The sequence below is a fragment of the Salvelinus fontinalis genome, chromosome 24 (assembly GCF_029448725.1).
Source record: "Salvelinus fontinalis isolate EN_2023a chromosome 24, ASM2944872v1, whole genome shotgun sequence".
Classification (NCBI taxonomy): Eukaryota; Metazoa; Chordata; class Actinopteri; order Salmoniformes; family Salmonidae; genus Salvelinus; species Salvelinus fontinalis.
In genome coordinates, this window is record NC_074688.1 from 24608092 (window position 1) to 24630060 (window position 21969).

The window sequence follows — 21969 nt, forward strand, 5'->3', positions numbered from 1 at the left end:
CACGGAAATCCCACTCAGAATATTATGACTGTCTCCCAAATAGCACCCTATTCCCTATATAGTGCACTACTTTTGACCTGGGTCTTGGCCAATAGTAGTGCTCTATTAATGGAATACGGTGCCATTTGGGACTCAGACTTTGTTATTCAGCATTGCATGTCCATCATGGGACTGGGTCACTAGAATGCCCAGCTATACAGTCCTTCGTCTTATTGCGTGCCCCTCGTTGCATTTGCACCGTCATCTGAGTGCTGTATGGTACCATGCCTTGCGTCGCTGTATGAGTCATGTTTGTTTTGCAGATTTTTCCCCGCTCATATGGGATATTTAGAAGGTAAAATCCATATAGTTGTGAATTGATTCATTTATTCTCCTGCTCACGATTCATGCTGTATAGACACATGTTCAGATTCATTGTATTATCTTTACAAAATATTCTGAAATTAAATTGGTTTCCTACATTACAGGAAACATATTTTGGGGTTGCTTCATGAGTCAGCGGTTAGGAGCATGGCATTATTCAAGTAATTATTTTGTTTACGTCCCAAATGACACCATATTCCCTATATAGTGCACTACTTTTGGTGCCATTTGGAATGCAACCTCTGTGACTTAACTTCATGAAACGTGTCTCCTAGGTGGTGTTGCATCCTCAGATCCCGTGTCAGTCTGGCCATCAGTTTGCCCTGCGCATCTTCAGTAAGGTTCACCCCCCAGTGGGAGGTATCTCAGTCAAGGAGCACTTTGAGGTGAGGAGGAAGCATGTGATCATAACATTAGAGATGTCATAAGGTATGTATATGGTCATAACATTGAAGATGTCGTAACATGATCATAACATTTACTTATGAAAGCATTGGGAGCATACAGTTAAACGTGTTTCTCTGTTGTAATGTGTTTGTGTCACCAGGTGAATGTGTTTCCTCTCACCATCCAGCTCATGTACCAGTTCTTCAAAAGGATGATGGGATTATTTTTCCCAGGAAGGAACGTGGAGGAGGAGGAAGTTGCTGATGAGGAAGACAAGTCCCGAATGGTCACTACTGGTATGTATTGCCTCTACCTGCTAGCATCCTGTCCAGGAGGTGTATTTGTACATCAAGCTACAGAAGCTGGGTGCCTGCCCTATGGGCCATTCTGACTCGGACAAGGCTTACTTACTTACCAGTTATTGATGTGCAACAGTTATGCTTTACTATATATACATTCACTTGCCCTCAAGTCTCCATCCAACCTCTACATGTTGACCAGCCTGAAATCCACACCTGTCTCCACCCAACCAATCAATATTAGTTTCCATTGTCTGCCAACTCTTGTGTGGTATTCGATAGGTAGTTGCTGTGTCACCCCTGGTGTCTATTAAAAGCCTGGGTCTAGTGTGACCTTGAGGGCTGTGTGAGAGGGTGCATCCCACATGGCACCCTATTCCCTAAATGGTGCACTATGGGCCCTGGTCAAAAGTAGTGCACAATAAAGGGGATAGGGTGCCATTTTGGAAAGTACAGGAGTGTAGGGTGTGGACTCTAGAGTGGTAGTCGTTCAGAGGCCGTGGTGGTGCTTCTGCTGTCTTTCTTGAACTCACATCCACACTAGTTTTTCTTCCTGGCACTGGTTCTACTGATTGTATCTATTTCAAAGAAGGGTGTAATAACTTGCAATTACTGTGATATGTGGTTGTTTTTCCTACTAAACTTAGTTGAGTGCACTGACTGTAATCGCTCTGGATAAAAGCATCTTCTACATCAGGGGTGTCAAATTCAATTAGGGCCATATTGAAAAAACAACACATTTGCAGCCAGACATTGTCTACTATGTTTTTTTATACAAAAAATAAAATGTGCGTACAACTGCGACTCAAACTGGCCATTGTTTTTATTTGAAAAAAAAACATATGTGCCTGATGGCCCTTTTTATAATGTCCACTTATGTATACATAGGATGCCTTATACAGTGGTTTGCGAAAGTATTCACCCCCCTGTCATTTTTCCTATTTTGTTGCCTTACAACCTGGAATTCAAATGGATTTTTTGGGGGGGGGTTGTATCATTTGATTTACACAACATGCCTACCACTCTGAAGATGCAAAATACTTTTTGTTGTGACACAAACAAGAAATAAGACAAAAAACAGAACTTGAGCGTGCATAACTATTCACCCCCCACAAAGTCAATACTTTGTAGAGCCACCTTTTGCAGCAATTACAGCTTAAAGTCTGTTGGGGTATGTCTCTATAAGCTTGGCACATTTAGCCACTGGGATTTTTGCCCATTCTTCAAGGCAAAACTGCTCCAGCTCCTTCAGGTTGGATGGGTTCCACTGGCGTACAGCAAATATTTAAGTCATACCACAGATTCTCAATTGGATTGAGGTCTGGGCTTTGACTAGGCCATTCTGAGACATTTAAATGTTTCCCCTTAAACAACTTGAGTGTTGCTTTAGCAGTATGCTTAGGGTCATTGTCCTGCTGGAAGGTGAACCTCTGTCCCAGTCTCGAATCTCTGGAAGACTGAAACAGGTTTCCCTCAAGAATTCCCCTGTATTTAGCACCATCGATCATTCCTTCAATTCTGACCAGGTTTCCAGTCTCTGCTGATGAAAAACATCCCCACAGCATGATGCTGCCACCACCACCATGCTTCACTGTGGGGATTGTGTTCTCGGGGTGATGAGAGGTGTTGGGTAAGGCGCCAGACAAAGCTCAGTTTAAGTCTCATCTGACCAGAGTACCTCCTTCCGTATGTTTGGGGAGTCTCCCACATGCCTTTTGGCGAACTCCAAATGTGTTTACTTATTTTTTTCTTTAAGCAATGGCTTTTTTCTGGCCACTCTTCCGTAAAGCCCAGCTCTGTGGAGTGTATGGCTTAAAGTGGTCCTATGGACAGATACTCCAATCTCTACTGTGGCGCTTTGCAGCTCCTTCTGGGGTCTCTTTGTTGCCTCTCTGATTAATGCCCTCCTTGCCTGGTCTGTGAGTTTTGGTGGGCAGACCTCGCTTGACAGGTTTGTTGTGGTGCCATATTCTTGCCATTTTTTAAAAATAATGGATTTAATGGTGCTCCGTGGGACGTTCAAAGTTTTGGATATTTTTTATAACCCAACCCTGATCTGTACTTCTCCACAACTTTGTCCCTGACCTGTTTGGAGAGCTGCTTGGTCTTAATGGTGCCACTTGCTTGGTGGTGCCCCTTGCTTACTGGTGTTGCAGACTCTGGGGCCTTTCAGAACAGGTGTGTGTGTATTTATTTATTTTTATATTATATTATATATATACAGTATATATATATATATTACTGGCTGGCTGATATATATTTATATTTATATATTTATATATATATTACTGACCTGGCTGAAATCATGTGACACTTAGATTGCAAACAGGTAGACTTTATTTAACTAATTGGTTGCACCAGATCTTATCTTTGGACAGATAGATAAGCCCTTATCTAAGGGCTTCATAGCAAAGGGGGTGAATACATATGTTTCCAAGATGGCGTGGCAGTGTAGACGTGTTTCTTTGGTCCTCTCGTGTACGTTTGTGTTTTTTCGTATTTCTTGTATATATTTTAACATTTTTTTTCTGTCTCTTTTCGATTTTTGATTCGATTGTGCCTTCCGGTAGCCTACCTCGCCCAATGTGATACGGAATCGCTATTGTTTTTTGGCTTTGGAACGCTTTCAAGAACCCCCAGTAGCTAACCAGCTAATCAGCTACAAGCTAATTTAGCCATTTTTTTGCCGCTGCTAGCAGCTTTTGCCTTCTGCACGGACACCAGCCCTGTTGTTGGCCTGGATGTTACTCACCAGTTTACCAGCATTGGACTGTCTCTCGGCAACAGCGCCGGATTCCTGCCGTGGTCCCTGAGCCGCTACTTCTGATCCTCGCGGCTGGCTTGCAGCTAGCGCAGCTAGCGCCACTGCCACGAAGCTAGCACCAGTTAGCAAGCACAGTTCTGCAGTTCACAACCACTCTTTCGCCATCGCCATCCGGCTTGGATTCTCTGTCGACACGACCACGTCTGGTCTGCAGACGAGTGCCCCATCCGCTGTGCCCTCGGCCGGCCTCCGTCTGAGCGGACCCCCTCCGTCTGAGCAGACCACCCCCCGGGCTACTAACTTTGGACGCCGCGTGCTAGCTTGGTGGAGGCCTCCCTGCTCCATCTACGGCTGCCCCCTGGACACTGTGATCACTTGGCTACGTGGCTGATGCCTGCTTGACTGTCCATTGGTTCACGGTGCTCCATTCTGTTTATTTGTGTTTTTATCTGTCGGCTCTGTGCTTTGACTCAGGATCTGTGTGTAGTTGGTCCGACCCTCTCTGCCTAGTCGTCGCCATTTTTACCTGCTGTTGCTGTGTTAGCTGACTAGCTGCTGTTATCTCACCTGTTGTTTTAGCTAGCTCTCCCAATCAAGACCTGCAATCACTTTATGCCTTATTGTATGTCTCTCTCAAATATCAATATGCCTTGCATACTGTTGTTCAGGCTAGTTATCATTGTTTTGGTTTGCAATGGACCCCGTAGTTCCACTCTCCGTACCTCTGATACCTCCTTTGTCCCACCCCCCACACATGCGGTGACCTCACCCATTGAGACCAGCATGTCCAGAGGTACAACCTCTCTTATCATCACCCAGTGCCTGGGCTTGCCTCCGCTGTACCCGTGCCCCACCATACCCCGGTCTGCACATTATGCCCAGAATCTATTCTACCACGCCCATAAATCTGCTCCTTTTATTCCTTGTCCCCAATGCTCTAGGCGACCAGTTTTGATAGCCTTTAGCCGCACCCTCATCCTACTACTCCTCTGTTCCTCGGGTGATGTGGAGGTAAACCCAGGCCCTGCATGTCCCCAGTCACCCTCATTTGTTGACTTCTGTGATCGAAAAAGCCTTGGCCTCATGCATGTCAACATCAGAAGCCTCCTCCCTAAGTTTGCCTTACTCACCGCTTTAGCACACTCTGCCAACCCTGATGTCCTTGCCGTGTCCAAATCCTGGCTTAGGAAGGCCACCAAAAATTCTGAGATTTCCATACCCAACTATAACACTTTCCGTCAAGATAGAACTGCCAAAGGGGGAGGAGTTGCAATCTACTGCAGAGATAGCCTGCAAAGTTCTGTCATACTTTCCAGGTCTATGCCCAAACAGTTCGAACTTCTAATTTTAAAAATTAATCTCTCCAGAAATAAGTCTCTCACTGTTGCCGCCTGCTACCGACCCCCCTCAGCTCCCAGCTGTGCCCTGGACACCATCTGTGAATTGATCGCTCCCCATCTAGCTTCAGAGTTTGTTCTGTTAGGTGACCTAAACTGGGATATTCTTAACACCCCGGCAGTCCTACAATCTAAGCTTGATGCCCTCAATCTCACACAAATCATCAAGGAATCCACCAGGTACAACCCTAAATCCGTAAACATGGGCACCCTAATAGACATTATCCTGACCAACTTGCCCTCCAAATACACCTCTGCTGACTTCAATCAAGATCTCAGCGATCACTGCCTCATTGCCTGTATCCGCCACGGGTCCGCGGTCAAACGACCACCCCTCATCACTGTCAAACGCTCCCTAAAACACTTCTGCGAGCAGGCCTTTCTAATCGACCTGGCCCGGGTACCCTGGAAGGATATTGACCTCATCCCGTCAGTTGAGGATGCCTGGTCATTCTTTAAAAGTTACTTCCTCACCATAATAGACAAGCATGCTCCGTTCAAAAAATGCAGAACCAAGAACAGATATAGCCCTTGGTTCACTCCAGACCTGACTGCCCTCGACCAGCACAAAAACATCCTGTGGCGAACTGCAATAGCATCGAAGAGCCCCCGCGATATGCAACTGTTCAGGGAAGTCAGGAACCAATACACGCAGTCAGTCAGGAAAGCAAAGGCCAGCTTTTTCAAGCAGAAATTTGCATCCTGTAGCTCTAACTCCAAAAAGTTCTGGGATACTGTAAAGTCCATGGAAAACAAGAGCACCTCCTCCCAGCTGCCCACTGCTCTGAGGCTAGGTAACACGGTCACCACTGATAAGTCCGTGATAATCGAAAACTTCAACAAACATTTCTCAATGGCTGGCCATGCCTTCCTCCTGGCGACTCCAACCTTGGCCAACAGCCCCGCCCCCCCCCGCTGCTACTCGCCCAAGCCTCCCCAGCTTCTCCTTTACCCATATCCAGATAGCAGATGTTCTGAAAGAGCTGGAAAACCTGGACCCATACAAATCAGCTGGGCTTGACAATCTGGACCCCCTATTTCTGAAACTGTCCGCCGCCATTGTCGCACCCCCTATTACCAGCCTGTTCAACCTCTCCTTCGTATCATCTGAGATCCCCAAGGATTGGAAAGCTGCCGCGGTCATCCCCCTCTTCAAAGGGGGAGACACCCTGGACCCAAACTGTTACAGACCTATATCCATCCTGCCCTGCCTATCTAAGGTCTTCGAAAGCCAAGTCAACAAACAGATCACTGACCATCTCGAATCCCACCGTACCTTCTCCGCTGTGCAATGCGGTTCCCGAGCCGGTCACGGGTGCACCTCAGCCACGCTCAAGGTACTAAACGATATCATAACCGCCATCGATAAAAGACATTACTGTGCAGCCGTCTTCATCGACCTGGCCAAGGCTTTCGACTCTGTCAATCACCATATTCTTATCGGCAGACTCAATAGCCTCGGTTTTTCTAATGACTGCCTTGCCTGGTTCACCAACTACTTTGCAGACAGAGTTCAGTGTGTCAAATCGGAGGGCATGTTGTCCGGTCCTCTGGCAGTCTCTATGGGGGTACCACAGGGTTCAATTCTCGGGCCGACTCTTTTCTCTGTATACATCAATGATGTTGCTCTTGCTGCGGGCGATTCCCTGATCCACCTCTACGCAGACGACACCATTCTGTATACTTCCGGCCCTTCCTTGGACACTGTGCTATCTAACCTCCAAACGAGCTTCAATGCCATACAACACTCCTTCCGTGGCCTCCAACTGCTCTTAAACGCTAGTAAAACCAAATGCATGCTTTTCAACCGTTCGCTGCCTGCACCCGCACGCCCGACTAGCATCACCACCCTGGACGGTTCCGACCTAGAATATGTGGACATCTATAAGTCCCTAGGTGTCTGGCTAGACTGCAAACTCTCCTTCCAGACTCATATCAAACATCTCCAATCCAAAATCAAATCTAGAGTCGGCTTTCTATTCCGCAACAAAGCCTCCTTCACTCACGCCGCCAAACTTACCCTAGTAAAACTGACTATCCTACCGATCCTCGACTTCGGCGATGTCATCTACAAAATAGCTTCCAATACTCTACTCAGCAAACTGGATGCAGTTTATCACAGTGTCATCCGTTTTGTTACTAAAGCACCTTATACGACCCACCACTGCGACCTGTATGCCCTAGTCGGCTGGCCCTCGCTACATGTTCGTCGTCAGACCCACTGGCTCCAGGTCATCTACAAGGCTATGCTAGGTAAAGTGCCGCCTTATCTCAGTTCACTGGTCACGATGGCTACACCCACCCGTAGCACGCGCTCCAGCAGGTGTATCTCACTGATCATCCCTAAAGCCAAAACCTCATTTGGACGCCTTTCCTTCCAGTTCTCTGCTGCCTGCGACTGGAACGAATTGCAAAAATCTCTGAAGTTGGAGACTTTTATCTCCCTCAACAACTTTAAAAATCTGCTATCCGAGCAGCTAACCGATCACTGCAGCTGTACATAGTCCATCTGTAAACTACCCACCCAATTTACCTACCTCACCCCCCATACTGCTTTTATTTATTTACTTTTCTGCTCTTTTGCACACCAGTATCTCTTCCTGCACATGATCATCTGATGATTTATCACTCCAGTGTTAATCTGCTAAATTGTAATTATTCGATTTATTGCCTACCTCATGCCTTTTGCACACATTGTATATAGATTCTCTTTTTTTCTACCATGTTATTGACTTGTTTATTGTTTACTCCATGTGTAACTCTGTGTTGTTGCCTGTTCACACTGCTATGCTTTATCTTGGCCAGGTCGCAGTTGCAAATGAGAACTTGTTCTCAACTAGCCTACCTGGTTAAATAAAGGTGAAATAAAAAAATAAAAAATATGCATGCACCACTTTTCTGTTTTTTTTTCTTTTTTCTTTCACTGCACCCAATTTGGACTATTTTGTGTATGTCAATTACATAAAATCAAAATCTATTTAAATTACAGATTGTAATGCAACAAAATACGAAAAATGCCAAGGGGGATGAATACTTTTGCAGGGCACTGTATATGTCTATCGTCAGCCAATCTTTCTCAAATCCTTTCGGGTTAAACTTGGAGAGGAAAGTTAGGTCTCATAACTACCTACAGAAAGGATGCTTCTAATGAAGAGTTACAAATATCCATATTAGACTGAAAGATGTATGGTCATTTCGTCAGACTTGTGAGGCTCACTGGTTGCTCATTCAACATATTTGCTGCTACATCACTCAATCCCATTTTAAGTCTCCCATCCAAATTGTTTTACATTTCCTGAGACCAACCAGAAATGTTTCCTTTGCCAGATTTTCATAAAACAGCAACACATGTGGTGTCGTTTCTGCATTACCAAATGTTACGCAAGGCAAAAGAGTTGGCTACGCTTCAATTGCTAGTTCGGTGCTTCGGACTGCAGGGTTGTAGGCAATGCCGGAGCGCACTGCGTCGCTCTGCCACTTTATCACAATGGTGCTCGTTTAGTAAAGTTAGATCAAAGATGAATCAATGTCATGAAATATCACATAATGATTCATTAGTATTCTACATAATCAAATATAATCGCATAGTATGTTACTATTATACCAACAACACCACCTTCACATTTTAGGATGGTTAGGTGAATGGTAGAAAGAAATTATCGTGCGACCAAAACTCAACAACGCGCATCTAGGCAGAAGGTACTCACGAAACAGTAATTCAAGAAGATCTAAATGCATATGCTGCCATTTTTTTTTATTAATGTAGGCTACACTGTCCCGCAGAATCATCCTGTTGTCTCGCATTTGGGTATTTTAAATGTGGTCACCCTATGCATGTGTCTGTACACTTTCCCTCCGCTGTAAACCGAACACACGAAAGCAGCGCAATTGACTTTGAATTCACGGATGTACGCGCATCATGCTGTAATTTCATAAAGTAGATCACTCAGCTGTCGAGTAATTTTATACTCCCTTGCGTGTCCTATTGTTCTTAGTAGTAATGTATACCCGCTTGTAAATCCTTTATCTTTGAACTTTTTGACAACCAAGATGTCAGTTTCCGTAGGCTACAGCAATGACCCTTCGGAACCGAAACTTGGCATGGACATTTAGTCTACAACACATTTAAACTTTCGTTGGCAGTGGCGTGTAGTGCAGCGCATTGCGGGCTGTATGGAAGCGGGCCAAAATGAATTAACAACCCAAATCATTGCGTGGGCTGGATAGAAATGTGTCATGGTCCGAATTCGGCCCAAGGGCCTTGTGTTTGACACGTCTGTTCTAAGTTATTTTATTTTATTGTAAATTGTGTCTCAGGCATGCCTGTCACCAAGCCTAGGCAGCTCTCAGAGGTCACCATGGGGATCATGGGCCCCAGCAAAGGGGTCACCCAAGGCTTGAACTGGACATCAGGGGTCAGGAGGTCCTTCCGAAAGGCTGCTGAGGTATCTTTTATTTTAAATGAGATATGAGCGATTCATCTTTGTGTTTATGTATCCCCAAATGTTCATACTTCCGTACTACATTGCAGGGGCGCAACTTTGGTTTTAGAAGTGGGGGGGACATAATTAAATATGCACGCATGCATGCACACGTTCAAAGTTTGGGGTCACTTAGAAATGTCCTTGATTTTGAAAGAAAATCACTTTTTACAAAACCAGAATAGAAAGAGTGGGAGGCCCCAGTGCACAACTGAGCAAGAGGACAAACAGGTCTGGTTTGACAAACAGATGCCTCACATGTCCTTAAAGTCCAGCATCCCGTAGTCGCCTCTTCACTGTTGACGTTGAGACTGGTGTTTTGCGGTTACCATTTAATGAAGCTGCCCGTTGAGGACTTGTGAGGCATCTGTTTCTCAAACTAGACACTCTAATGTACTTGTCCTCTTGCTCAGTTGTGCACTGGGGCCTCCCACTCTTTCTATTTTGGTTAGAGACAGTTTGTGCTGTTCTGTGAAGGGAGTAGTACACAGCGTTGTATGAGCTCTTCAGTTTCTTGGCAATTTCTCGCATGGAATAGCCTTCATTTCTCAGATCAAGAATTAAATGACGAGTTTCAGAAGAAAGTTCTTTGTCAATTTTGAGCCTGTAATTGAACCCACAAATCCTGTTGTTCCAGATACTCAACTAGTCTAAAGGCGGCCAGTTTTATTCCTTCTTTAAATCACCACAACAGTTTTCAGCTGTGCTAACATAATAACATAATTGCAAAAGGGTTTTGTAATAATCAATTAGCCTGTTAAAATGATCAACTTGGATTAGCTAACACAACGTGCCATTGGAACACAGGAGTGATGGTTGCTGATAATAGGCCTCTGTACGCCTATGTAGATATTGCATTAAAAATCTGCCGTTTCCAGCTACAATAGTCATTTACAACATTAACAATGTCTACACTGTATTTCTGATCAGTTTTATTTTAATGGACAAAAAGTTTACTTTTCTTTCAAAATCAAGGACATTTCTAAGTGACCCCAAACGTACATGTGTGTGTAAGTAATTATCCAGTCTGATAAACAATCTACCCGACCGCTCGGAGGCGTCCTCTTGTTTCTAAAGCACACCGTTGCCTCGTTTTGTATTACATTCCAATGATGAAACTGGGGGGGACAAAAATGCAATTTCAGAATGTGGGGGGGACATGTTCCCAGTGAAAGTTGTGTCCCTGCTACTTTGCCAACTAGCTACATCTGCTGGTGGAATTGGCTTGTTGTTTCACAAGTACTTCCCAACTTTCTCGCTTAATTTATGCTGCTTCGGATATGGCATCCTATACCTTATATTGTGCACTATTTTTGACCAGAGCTCTATGGACCCTGGTCAAAAGAAGTGCACTATGATGAGGATTAGGGTGCCATTTCAGACACAGCCTTAGGTTTTTCATACCGTATTGAAACGAAGTATGTCTTATTTCCCTGTCTAGCATCCTGTTGATGACATCGACAAGATGAAGGAGAGAGCAGCCATGAATAACTCCTTCATCTACATCAAGATCCCCCACGTTCCCCTCTGTGTCAGCTACAATGTAGGTATCACCATGTGCTAAAGTCAAGAGTAGCAAAATTCCAGTAATTTTCCAGAAATCCCAGTTGGATGATTCCCGGATTTCCTCCGCATTCCCTCCTGATTCCAGGGATCGTCCAACCAGGATTTCAGGCAATTCCCAGATTTTCCAGGATAGCTAAAGTACAACGGTACTCAATACTTAGATCCCAGACAGTTATTGATTCTATATACATGTCCTTGTGTCTTTGAGTTTATAAATAAACATTCCCCTCGAAGGGAGACATTTAATCTCACTCGGCCATTATTAGATACAGAGAGCTGGCATCAGGTCACATGTTTTGTTCTCAGACTGAAAAAAAATACCTCAACATCTGCTGTGTTGTCATGTGTTTTGTCTGTTTGTATATGTAAACCATCTCACACTGTTGGCTTGTTTGTGACATGCATGTCATTTCTAATCCATCTCAGATTTTCAATTTCATATCTTCAGGGATTTGCAAAAGAATCGTTATTGTCCAATGACAGCATTATCTTGCCTTCCAGATTGCATAATGCTTGGTATTATCAACCATGGGGTTTCAATCCTTTTTCATAGTTGATTTGAGTAAATGTTTAATAAAATAAAATGTAATATTCGTATATGAATATGTAATATCATTAAACAGGAGATCAATGAACAAACACAGACATGTCACGAAGGCATGATTATTCAATCCAATTTTCTCATCAGAATTGTATGAACAACGGTTGTACTTTTTAACTCCCAGTCAATGTAGTTTCATTATGTATTGTGTCCACCATAGGGAGAGAAAAGCACTGTTGACTGGAAAGATCTGAACCTGGTTCTACCTTGTCTGGAGTACCACAACAACACGTGGACCTGGCTGGACTTTGCCATGGCTGTGGAGAGGGACAGCAGGAAAGCCCTGGTAGCACAGGTACTGCACTGAACCCTGTCCCGCTTATTACTAACCCAACAGCTGCAGGGTAAAGTTCCCCCCTAGAAGCAGATCTAGGATCAACCTCTCCTCCCCCTTGACCATTATTGGGGAAAATGTCAAACTGACCCAGGGTCAGCATGTAGGGGAAACTTAATCCTACTCCGTACTGCACAGAACCCTGGCCCCTCCAATTACCAAAACATCCATGCCCTCAGTAGCAGTTAGATGGCAAAAATGGCACTTCTACCATCATGATGTTCCAAGCTGCCAAAATGCCAATCCCTGCCTAAAGCTATTTTTATGTCACAATATAGAACTATGTTAACTATTGTTTACTTCATTCGTATGTCCTATATATTTATCTCGTTTTCCTTTTCCCATCCATAGACGATATTTATTTATTTAACCTCTAAGAACAAATTCTTATTTATAATGACGGCCTACCAAAAGGCCTCCGCCGGTGACGGGGGGCTGGGATTAAAAATGAAATAACAATATAGGACAAAATAAACATCACAATAAGAGACACCACAACACTACATAAAGAAAGACCTAAGACCACAACAGCATGGTAGCAACACAGCATGGCAGCAGCACATGGTAGCAGCACAAAAAATTGTGAAATTATTATTGGGCACAGACAACAGCACAAAGGTCAAGAAGGTAGAGACAACAATACATCACACAAAGCAGCCACAACTGTCAGTAAGAGTGTCCATGATTGAGTCTTTGAATGAAGAGAGAGTACTGTCCAGTTTGAGTGGTTTTTGCGGCTTGTTCCAGTCACTTGCTGCAGTGAACTGAAAAGAGGAGCGACCCAGGGATGTGTGTGCTTTGGAGACCTTTAACAGAATGTAACTGGTAGAACGGGTGTTGTATGTGGAGGATGAGGGCTGTAGTAGATATCTCAGATAGGGGGGAGTGAGGCCTAAGAGGGTTTTATAAATAAGCATCAACCAGTGGGTCTTGCGACAGGTATACAGAGATGACCAGTTTACAGAGATGTATAGAGTGCAGTGATGTGTCCTATAAGGAGCATTGGTGGCAAATCTGATGGCTGAATGGTAAAGAACATCTAGCCGCTCGAGAGCACCCTTACCTGCCAATCTATAAATTATGTCTCCGTCATCTAGCATGGGTAGGATGGTCATCTGAATCAGGGTTAGTTTGGCAGCTGGGGTGAAAGAGGAGTGATTACGATAGAGGAAACCAAGTCTAGATTTAACCTTAGCTTGCAGCTTTGATATGTGCTGAGAGAAGGACAGTGTACCATCTAGCCATACTCCCAAGTACTTGTATGAAGTGACTACCTCAAGCTCTAAACCCTCAGAGGTTTTAATCACACCGGTGGGTTGAGGGGCATTTTTCTTAGCAAACCACATAACCTTGTTCTGAATACCTCAAAACAAAAGGTAAAGGGCAGAGAAAGCTTGTTGGACACAAAGGAGTTCTTGAACCATATGTTATTTCATATTTTCTGAAGTGACCTATGATATCTGCCCCCCCCCTTCTGTGTAGATGATAAAGGAGAAGCTGCGTCTGAAGCCGGTGTCAGGCTCTGACACAAGGGGCAAGGCATTTGAGGGGAAGTCAGACAGTAGCATTCAGCAGCAGGAGGAGGATGAGAAGGCCCGACTCCTCATCGGTCTCACCTGCTCAGACAAGAGCTCCAGCAAGAAGAGCATCTTCAGCCGGCGCAAGTGACCCATAGGCTTACATACACTGAACCAGTACTGCACTGAACCACTGCGCTCTAGTCTATGGCAGTGTCCCAAATGGCACCCAATACCCTACATGGTGAACTACTTTCGACCAGGGCCCTATGGTTCCTGGTCAGAAGTAGTGCACTGTATAGAGAATAGGGTGCCATTTTGGGACGCAGACTATGGCTGCTACAGTAGCACACTCCCCAGCCCAAGGAATCATGGAGAGGTCAGACTGCATTTTACTAGCGTGTTATCTGATGACACTTGACACTTTACAGTCAAATACTGTATGCTCTGGTGTGGAGATGGAGCTGGCAGGTCATTATGGGGCAGAGAGACTGATGACAAAGCAGTGTCAAGGACTGACCCTGACTCTCCTTTGTATTTATGATCGAAAAGTCACAACTCACCCTAGATCAGCACTCCTATTCTAAGATGCTTTATGGAGATGGGGCCCAGTTATCTGCTAAAAACAAATACCATGGTCTTATTGAGCAAATGTATCTTTGTTTTCTTGTTTTTTCATGCCATACAGTAAACATTTCATTTTCATTCAATGCATCACGCATGGTCCTTAACTTTCAGAATGAGCAGCCTATACTTGTTGAGTTAATAGTATGACTGGGGTGATGGCTATTTTTTTAAGTTTCACTGTCCATTTCCCCATTAAATCAATTAGAACATTTCATAGTTTATATGTTGACTATGGTTGTGTCTCAAATGGATCCCTATATAGTTCACTATAGGGGATAGGATGCCAAAGTAGTGCACTATATATGGGATAGGATGCTGTTTTAAGATGCAAATAATGTGACTTGTTCAGAGCATCATTTCCTGCTGGTTCAGGAATACTGTATCCTCAAACAAATGTATATCCGGTAGATTGTAAAACATTTTCATCTCAAATTAAAGTACCTTGACAACCATAGAAATGCTGTCTGTTGCAACAGTTAGAAATACCTGATTCACTAGTACTGTAATGATATATTATAGCCTTGTGCTTTTATTATAGCGTTGGGATTTTAATGATACTGTCACACTGACTGGAAAGTGCATTTCTGTAAATAACACGAAAATATATCATTTTGTACCCTGCATGAGACTTCCCCGAAAACATATATGCCACAGCAGACTTCTGTTTTACACTGTAGTTCCTCAGCATATCTGTGCAATATATCACAACCAAGCCTCAAAAATATGTCCTTGTTGTTTTATATTTGATGGCACTTGCAGCTTTGATAGGCTCTGCAAAGTAATGTTGTTGCAGCTTGTCTCCGTAATGTTTTGTAATTTTAACACTACAGCTCTTTTAAAGCAAAGGTGTACCAACACCTTAGTTTGTTATTCAATTACATCTTCCTCGAAGTGCAAGATGTAAATTATTTCTGTCTAAATATTTCAAGAAACGTTTATTATAGCTCAATGAAGTGAGTTGTTTCTTTAACGCTTTTTCTTATCACCATGCATGTAACTATACATGTTTGTCAAAAAAAAATGTTCTAATGTCTCTTATAGCTGAATGTGTCATGTATGTTCTCAAAAGTTCACGACACCGTCAATTTATAATTGATTTCGTAATTATTAATAGATGTGTGACAGAAATGTGGAGTTTTGGTTTTAGCTGTTATTTCCAGTGGAGTGTGAGTGGCTAATTGATCATTCATATGACAGGCTCAACTGGAGCGGAACTTCGCCTTCTGCAGAATAACATCGAATGGGAGGTTATCATTCGTTGCTATAGATGATGATCAAACCTCGCGCGCCGCTCGGTCATGGCGGGTCAGCAACGTGCACTCAATGTTTTACACCGCAGTGTAAAAGAGAATAGAAAACAATAATGTGGGGTTGATCGAGGTTTACCAAATAACGTGATGGGCAGCGACTCAAGTAAACGAAAGGTAAGATATCTTCAGACGTAGCCTACACCTATGAAGTTATTACATTTTATCACATTTTTAGACCGTTTGCGCAGTATACTGCTTTAGCCTACTAATTAATCTACATTCTGATCTACATAAGTGATACATTTATATAGGAGGCTCGCAAAAATATTGACATATGGATACATGTACGTCTCTGCGTGCAGCGAATAGAAACAGGTGATGAGCGCCTATATATTTGAACAGTTTTAAATGTATGGATATGTATTTTATTAACAGATTAATGAAATGTACGTAAACATGAAAATGTGTTTTTAAATACAATTTAAGGTAAGTCTTACAATGAAATTTCAGAGGCACATGGAACTGGCCAATATGTTATGAGTGAGCTGTTTTTAATGCAAGGCGACAACTGGTCTGTGGGGAGTTCTATTAAAAGGGACGGGGGAGTGGCTCACTGTGGCTGCTGTGAACTTCTCTTGTTGTTGTGCCTGGAGTAGAATGTACTAGAAGCAATTCAAACAGACTGGACTCTGAGATCATCTACATGAAGATATCATTCATGAATGTCTTCAATATTCGTTTGTTTATTTGGCATGTTGGCACATTTTAGGTTTCATATGATACAGTATCTCCTCTATCCAATGCTGATTTATTCCTGCATGATTCTAGTGTGGCATATGCCAGTAAGTAACCTCGAGATGTTTGACATTTAATTGAAGTTACTTGCTGCACACAGCAAAACGTATAATTAAAGCCATCACTAATTAGAAAGCCGCTGTCCTCAATGTAGAGACAGGCACCAAGCCAAGAGAGACGACGCTATCAAGCCTGGCATGGCCTTCTCTCCAATATGGGAATATCCTTTACTGACGAAATTCACCACATTGGCCCACCTGGTCTGGCCACACAGTGCATGGTGCTCAGCAGTGGAGCCCCAATCCCTGAGGACCTCCTCCTCCCAGGAGACAGCCCTCAGAAGCCTGTCATGGAGTGGACTCTCCCTGGCTTAATCTCAATCTTTCTGCCTGAGTTCCCACACCCTAAATTCCCTGGGCAAGACAATTTCCAGGTAGTCCTCCTCAACTTAATTTGCATTGAGCACTTGGTCCACAGATGTTATCAATGTTTTCAGCAGATCTAATGAAATCATAAATTGATGGGGAAACAACAGATAAATCACAAACGTATTACTTCTATATGGGGGGAATAAATTATGTGATGGTCTGTCTGATGTAAAAAAAGAAATATTGAAAAAAAATATGTGTAACCTACCTGTGATGATACTAACATTTAATAATACTGCAACATTTGAATCTCTCTTTCTCTCCATGACATTCAGATCCTGGGCTTCATAGCTAAAGGCTCCTTTGGTCCTATCTTGAAAGTAAAGGACAGGTCGAAGGAGAAGACTTATGCCGTTAAGGTGAATCTCTCCTCAGCCTCCTGCCACATCACATTTAACCAGCACTATATTTCATGTGACATCTACACACATCTAGTTTATTCTATGTCCACTGTATTTAATGTTCTTATATTGTGTTGCTCTACAGGTTTTATCCAAGTCTGAGATACTGAAGCATGGGGTCCTGGAACAGTCAAAGGAGGAGGTCATCATTCAGGTAGGTCACACTGCAGGATGACCTGTGAAGCTGCTATCCTGAGCAGGCTTTAGCTTAGGGCCTGACTTAGTTTAGGGGATAACCTGCTGGAAACAATGACTCACTGAGCTCTAATAATGACTATGCCAATTATCCCTATGAGCTTCTGTGCAACAAGAAGCATGGTCCCATGGAGCTTTTGCTGTAAGAAAAACAACCTTTACCATCATTCAAGATACCTGGTTGCATTCAGATCCCTCCTAAATCACATTGTTCTACTGAGTGTCTTTGCTGACATCCACACTTGTTGCTGCTGTTGTGTGTTGCCTGTTGCGTTGCAGCGGCAGGTCAGCCACCCATTCCTCCACAATCTGCAGGATTGCTGGCAGACCCAGCGTCACCTCTTCATTAGTGAGTGACTAATGTGATATAACTAGATCCCTCCTTCCCCTTTGTTTTATCCTCTCCTCTATTTACCCTCCTTGTGTCTCACATAGGAGCTTCCCACTGGGAACAGACGTCAATTCAACATCTACTCCACATTGGTTCAACGTAGTTTCATTGAAATGTCGTGGAAACACCATTAATTCAACCAGTGGGTTGTCTCACTCTCCCTAGCAGGAGCGTCTACTATGGCATTGACTGGCCTTGCTGCTATTTAGTGTTGTCTCCCTCAGTTTGAGCCCCATGACTCGTCTGAATAACTATACTGCCATCTGCTGAGATTTCAGGGTGTAGCATACAGTCCTGTGGCCTCTGAACTGGTTTCCCCTTCCTTTGATTTATTAATAACACCCTTATTAGTGGATAAAGGCATGTTTGAGTTAATTTTTGTCTCTGACTGACACACATCTCCTTACCCAACATAACCCCTTTCCCTTCCCACGCTTCCCCCAGCCTTAAAAAACTAGCCACTGTGTGACTTCCGACAATTTAGTTTTTTCCTGTTGATTCTCTCCTCCATTGCTCCTTCCCTTTCAAGTGCTTGTGTTTTAGCAGGGGTCATCTAGTCCCAGCCCTGGATCAGTGTACTGTACATAGCCTTGTTATGTACTAAGATGGATCATTGTGTGTGATTGTGTCTGTCTTCCCACAGTGTGTGAATACTGCAGTACTGGAGACCTGTATACCTACTGGTTACTGAAGGGCCAGTTTGGGGAGGATGAGGCTCGGGTGTTCGCTGCAGAGCTAGGCTGTGCTTTGGGTGAGTGTCCCTCAAGTGTATATGCACAATATAGTTCTGCAAAATGTGTATGAAATCCTTGTTTAAGTTTCACCTTTACTTGGATTATAATGTGTGTGTCCGATCGGTAGGTTTCCTTCACAACTTTGGGATCATGCATAGGGATGTGAAGGTAGGAACGTTTGTTTTGATAATGAACATTATACTTCATACATAACTTGTGCATTTTTTAATCTGAATAACTTATATTTATAACTTAACAGAAAAGATTATAATCATCTGATTATTCTGGATTTTTTAGATGGAGAATGTCCTTCTGTCTGACCAAGGTAATGCTGGCTAAAATAATATACTTATATATATAATATATGCCATTTAGCAGACACTTTCATCCAAAGCGACCTAGTCATGCATGTGTAGCACATGGTGATGTGTGAAACGTACTCCTCAGCCTTAAGTGTCCCGCTTGCACCACCTCATTAGCTATCATTTGAGGTGGCGCGATTGGCTAAGACGCTTGAGGGAGGACGGTCACATGTGTTTGTGAGGCAGAGATCCTGAGTTGGCGCCAGGTATGGGCCAAATCGGGAGCAAGTGGTCTCCGCTAAGCAAGTAGTGTAATGTCTTTTACACATGCATACATTTTACTTAGGGTTTAGTTTACTTTCTACTACAATAAAATATAAGAGAACACTAGAGGCCCTTATAATAAAGTGGACACTTTAGGATTGTTGTTGTATGGAAGATATAGTTCTATAGTGAAACTAATTTAAACTGCATATTAGTCAGGTAGAATAACCAGAATTGGATTTGTGAAGTACTGTATGTAAAATACTACTGAATCTATTTGATGCAGGTCATCTGCGTTTAACTGACTTTGGACTCTCTCGCCGTCTTGAGCGGGGCTCAAGAGCATTTACAATTTGTGGGACTATCCAATACATGGGTGAGATGCATGGGATCAGGAAAAGTTAATGATTACAACACATTAAGCACATATTATAATCTCACTGTGATGGTCCTCTCTCTGAACAGCTCCTGAAGTCCTGAGTGGGGGTCCCTACAGCCATGCTGCTGATTGGTGGTCTCTCGGCGTTCTGTTGTTCTCATTGGTGGCCGGAAAGGTGCAGTCACCACCACAGTTCATCATCTTAACTGAATATGTGATGATTTAATAGTTGTTAGAAAGGTTGTTTTTCTTCTTTTTTGAGCTCAGTCCTGTCTAAATCTAGAGATGTTGATGCTAATTCTGTCCTTGTCACCTCCATAGTTCCCTGTGCCTCCAGAGCCAGACCACTCCAACATGCTGAGAAAGGTCAGAGATTGCCCATACTCCATGCCCAAGACCTTCAACCCTGCACTGACCCTTCTGCTCACAGAGGTCAGAGGTCATATGTAGTTGGATTGTCTCAGATTAGGAAACACATTTACCTTTTAAACAGAATATCAACAAATTCTCAATGCTCTTATTTCTTTCTCTATCCTATTTGTGACTAGCTCCTATGCAAGAAACCAGCTCATCGCCTGCGTAGCCTGGAGCGCTTCAAAAGGCAGACGTTTTTCCGTGGCACTTCCTTTGACTCTCAACTGCTACAGAAGAGACCCGTTGAACTAATTCTAGAACTGAAGAACCATCCTGATCGTCCAGCCATAGCCATGCGAGGCCTGTCTATGGACTACTTCCAGAACTTTGACATACTCCACTCCCCTACCAGCTCCACTGACATGTCACCTACTTTGGCCAACATTGACCTGAGCCAGACCCTGGCTACAGCTCAGGGTTTTAGCACATGAGATGTGCATGTGCTACTGTGACTCAATACTGACTGTAGTGGAAACAAGTATGGACATGTATTTGATATATACATTTTGTACCACATGGATACATGGTTGTGAAAAAGCTCCTGTATGTTTTCTTTATTTACACGGCCTATTTGGCTCCCTCTTTTCCTCTGTATACCTCTTTGTATACCCATTTAATGGAGTGATAATTACAGATGAGCTTTAATAGACTGAAAACCACCACTTACCAAAAAAGGTTTAGAACATTTCTATTTCCCATTGAGTACTGCAACTCAAAGCCTCTCAAGGCTCTGCCAAATGGCACTTTCCAAATGTGGATCAACCACCTGCATGTTTGACCTTTTACCTTTGTTATTACATTTGTATAAGAAGATCTCTATTTTCCTGAAAATCCTTTCACATATATTTTTTTTAACAAAATATTTATTTCATTCTGTGTAATTTTAGGTTTGATTGCTTAGGCCATCTGATTATTTGATTGACTGTTGTGTGTGATCACAATGCCTTTGACTGTTCAAAGTCCTGCTCTATACCCATTTCTCATTAGATTTCACTAACTGTTGTTGTGTTTTACCCAACCACAGTAACATCTGAAAAATGAAAGCCCCTATGAACTCATGATGGAGTTGTCTCCTGTCATGATATACTAGGAGAAATATCAAAGGAAATAGGTACCTTTATACATAGCCTCTATTTGGAGCCACTTGAAGTGTTAAAAATAGTTGATAAGTTCCACAGGTTTTTTAGGTTAGGTGTTTTTAGCTGTTCCAGATAGAGCCTGAGTCACTTCAGGCACCTGATCATCAGTCATGACAGCAGAGAACATACACACATTTGAGCCAGTACAATACAAGAGGTGGCTTTCAGTTTATTGTAACCAACAGAAAAGTATACATCTTACAGAGTATTATTCATTTGGAATCTCAAATGTTTTTTCACCTGAAATCTGTGTGGTTCAGTTGGTAGAGCATGGAGGTTGCAACGTCCCGTCATGGGTTCGAGTCCTGTGGGGCCCTGGACACCCATATGAAAATGTATGTATGATGCACTACTGCAAGTCCTTTTGGATAAACGCGTCTGCTAAATGGCATATACCATATATTATGTTAACACATACTGTACATTATTTGTATTGCACTACAACTGTATACATAAAGACAACTTTTTCCTCAGACTTTAGTGTGATGGTGACCTATTTGGTAAAACACCAAGAAACCCTTAAGGGAGCAACATTAATAGGACAGAAAATTAAAGAACAGATAAAGCATAATCATGAAATGTTTTAATTAGGTTCAAACAGAAAAAAATAGCTACTGCCCCAATGGAGATGGCTAAATATAATCTAAGCACAAGACCCAGTCATCTTCCTAAAATGTCTCCTGAATAGGAAGGTCTAGTGGTTTTCTCTCTCTCTGCGGTCTGACACTGAATTCCCCTTTAGGCCCTTGTCTTAGATAGGTCTGGTATAGTATGTCTGTGGCGTTAGTCCAGTGACCCACATCTTTACATTGGTGGACACCTCTAGCACACTGACTCAATTATAGAGAGGGGGATGGAGAAGTCCCATAAAATAACTAGAACAAGTGAGATGTCCTAGAAAAGTGGAAAACATATTTTCTAATTTCTATACAGAAAAGGGG

The 21969-nt window shown here is 43.0% G+C and overlaps 1 protein-coding gene and 1 pseudogene across 3 annotated transcripts; both read left to right on the forward strand.

Annotated features, from left to right (window-relative positions):
- The window catches only part of LOC129822496 (bridge-like lipid transfer protein family member 2), a 30075-nt pseudogene extending 14790 nt beyond the window's left edge, over positions 1–15285 (forward strand).
- Positions 15286–15383: 98 nt separating this feature from the next.
- On the forward strand, positions 15384–21503 carry LOC129822199 (ribosomal protein S6 kinase-related protein-like). 3 transcript variants are annotated; one of them, XM_055880268.1, is made up of 12 exons: positions 15384–15760; positions 16536–16814; positions 17085–17168; positions 17296–17364; positions 17685–17754; positions 18440–18547; positions 18658–18698; positions 18828–18855; positions 19383–19472; positions 19562–19650; positions 19797–19907; positions 20024–21503. In XM_055880268.1, the coding sequence occupies exons 1-12, from the start codon at positions 15734–15736 to the stop codon at positions 20318–20320; spliced, it is 1293 nt and encodes a 430-aa protein (XP_055736243.1). In that variant the 5' UTR covers positions 15384–15733; the 3' UTR covers positions 20321–21503. The 3 variants fall into 3 exon arrangements, with proteins under 3 accessions (XP_055736243.1, XP_055736244.1, XP_055736245.1); XM_055880269.1 differs by having other exon boundaries at positions 19797–19841; XM_055880270.1 differs by lacking the exon at positions 16536–16814.
- The last annotated feature ends 466 nt before the right edge of the window (positions 21504–21969 follow it).

Coding starts and splice junctions, on each gene's coding strand:
- LOC129822199 (XM_055880268.1), top strand. CDS start 15,734: ATGGGCAGCGACTCAAGTAAACGAAAG. Junction 17,365..17,684: donor AGGAGGAGGTCATCATTCAG/GTAGGTCACACT, acceptor GTTGCGTTGCAG/CGGCAGGTCAGCCACCCATT. Junction 19,908..20,023: donor TGACCCTTCTGCTCACAGAG/GTCAGAGGTCAT, acceptor ATTTGTGACTAG/CTCCTATGCAAGAAACCAGC.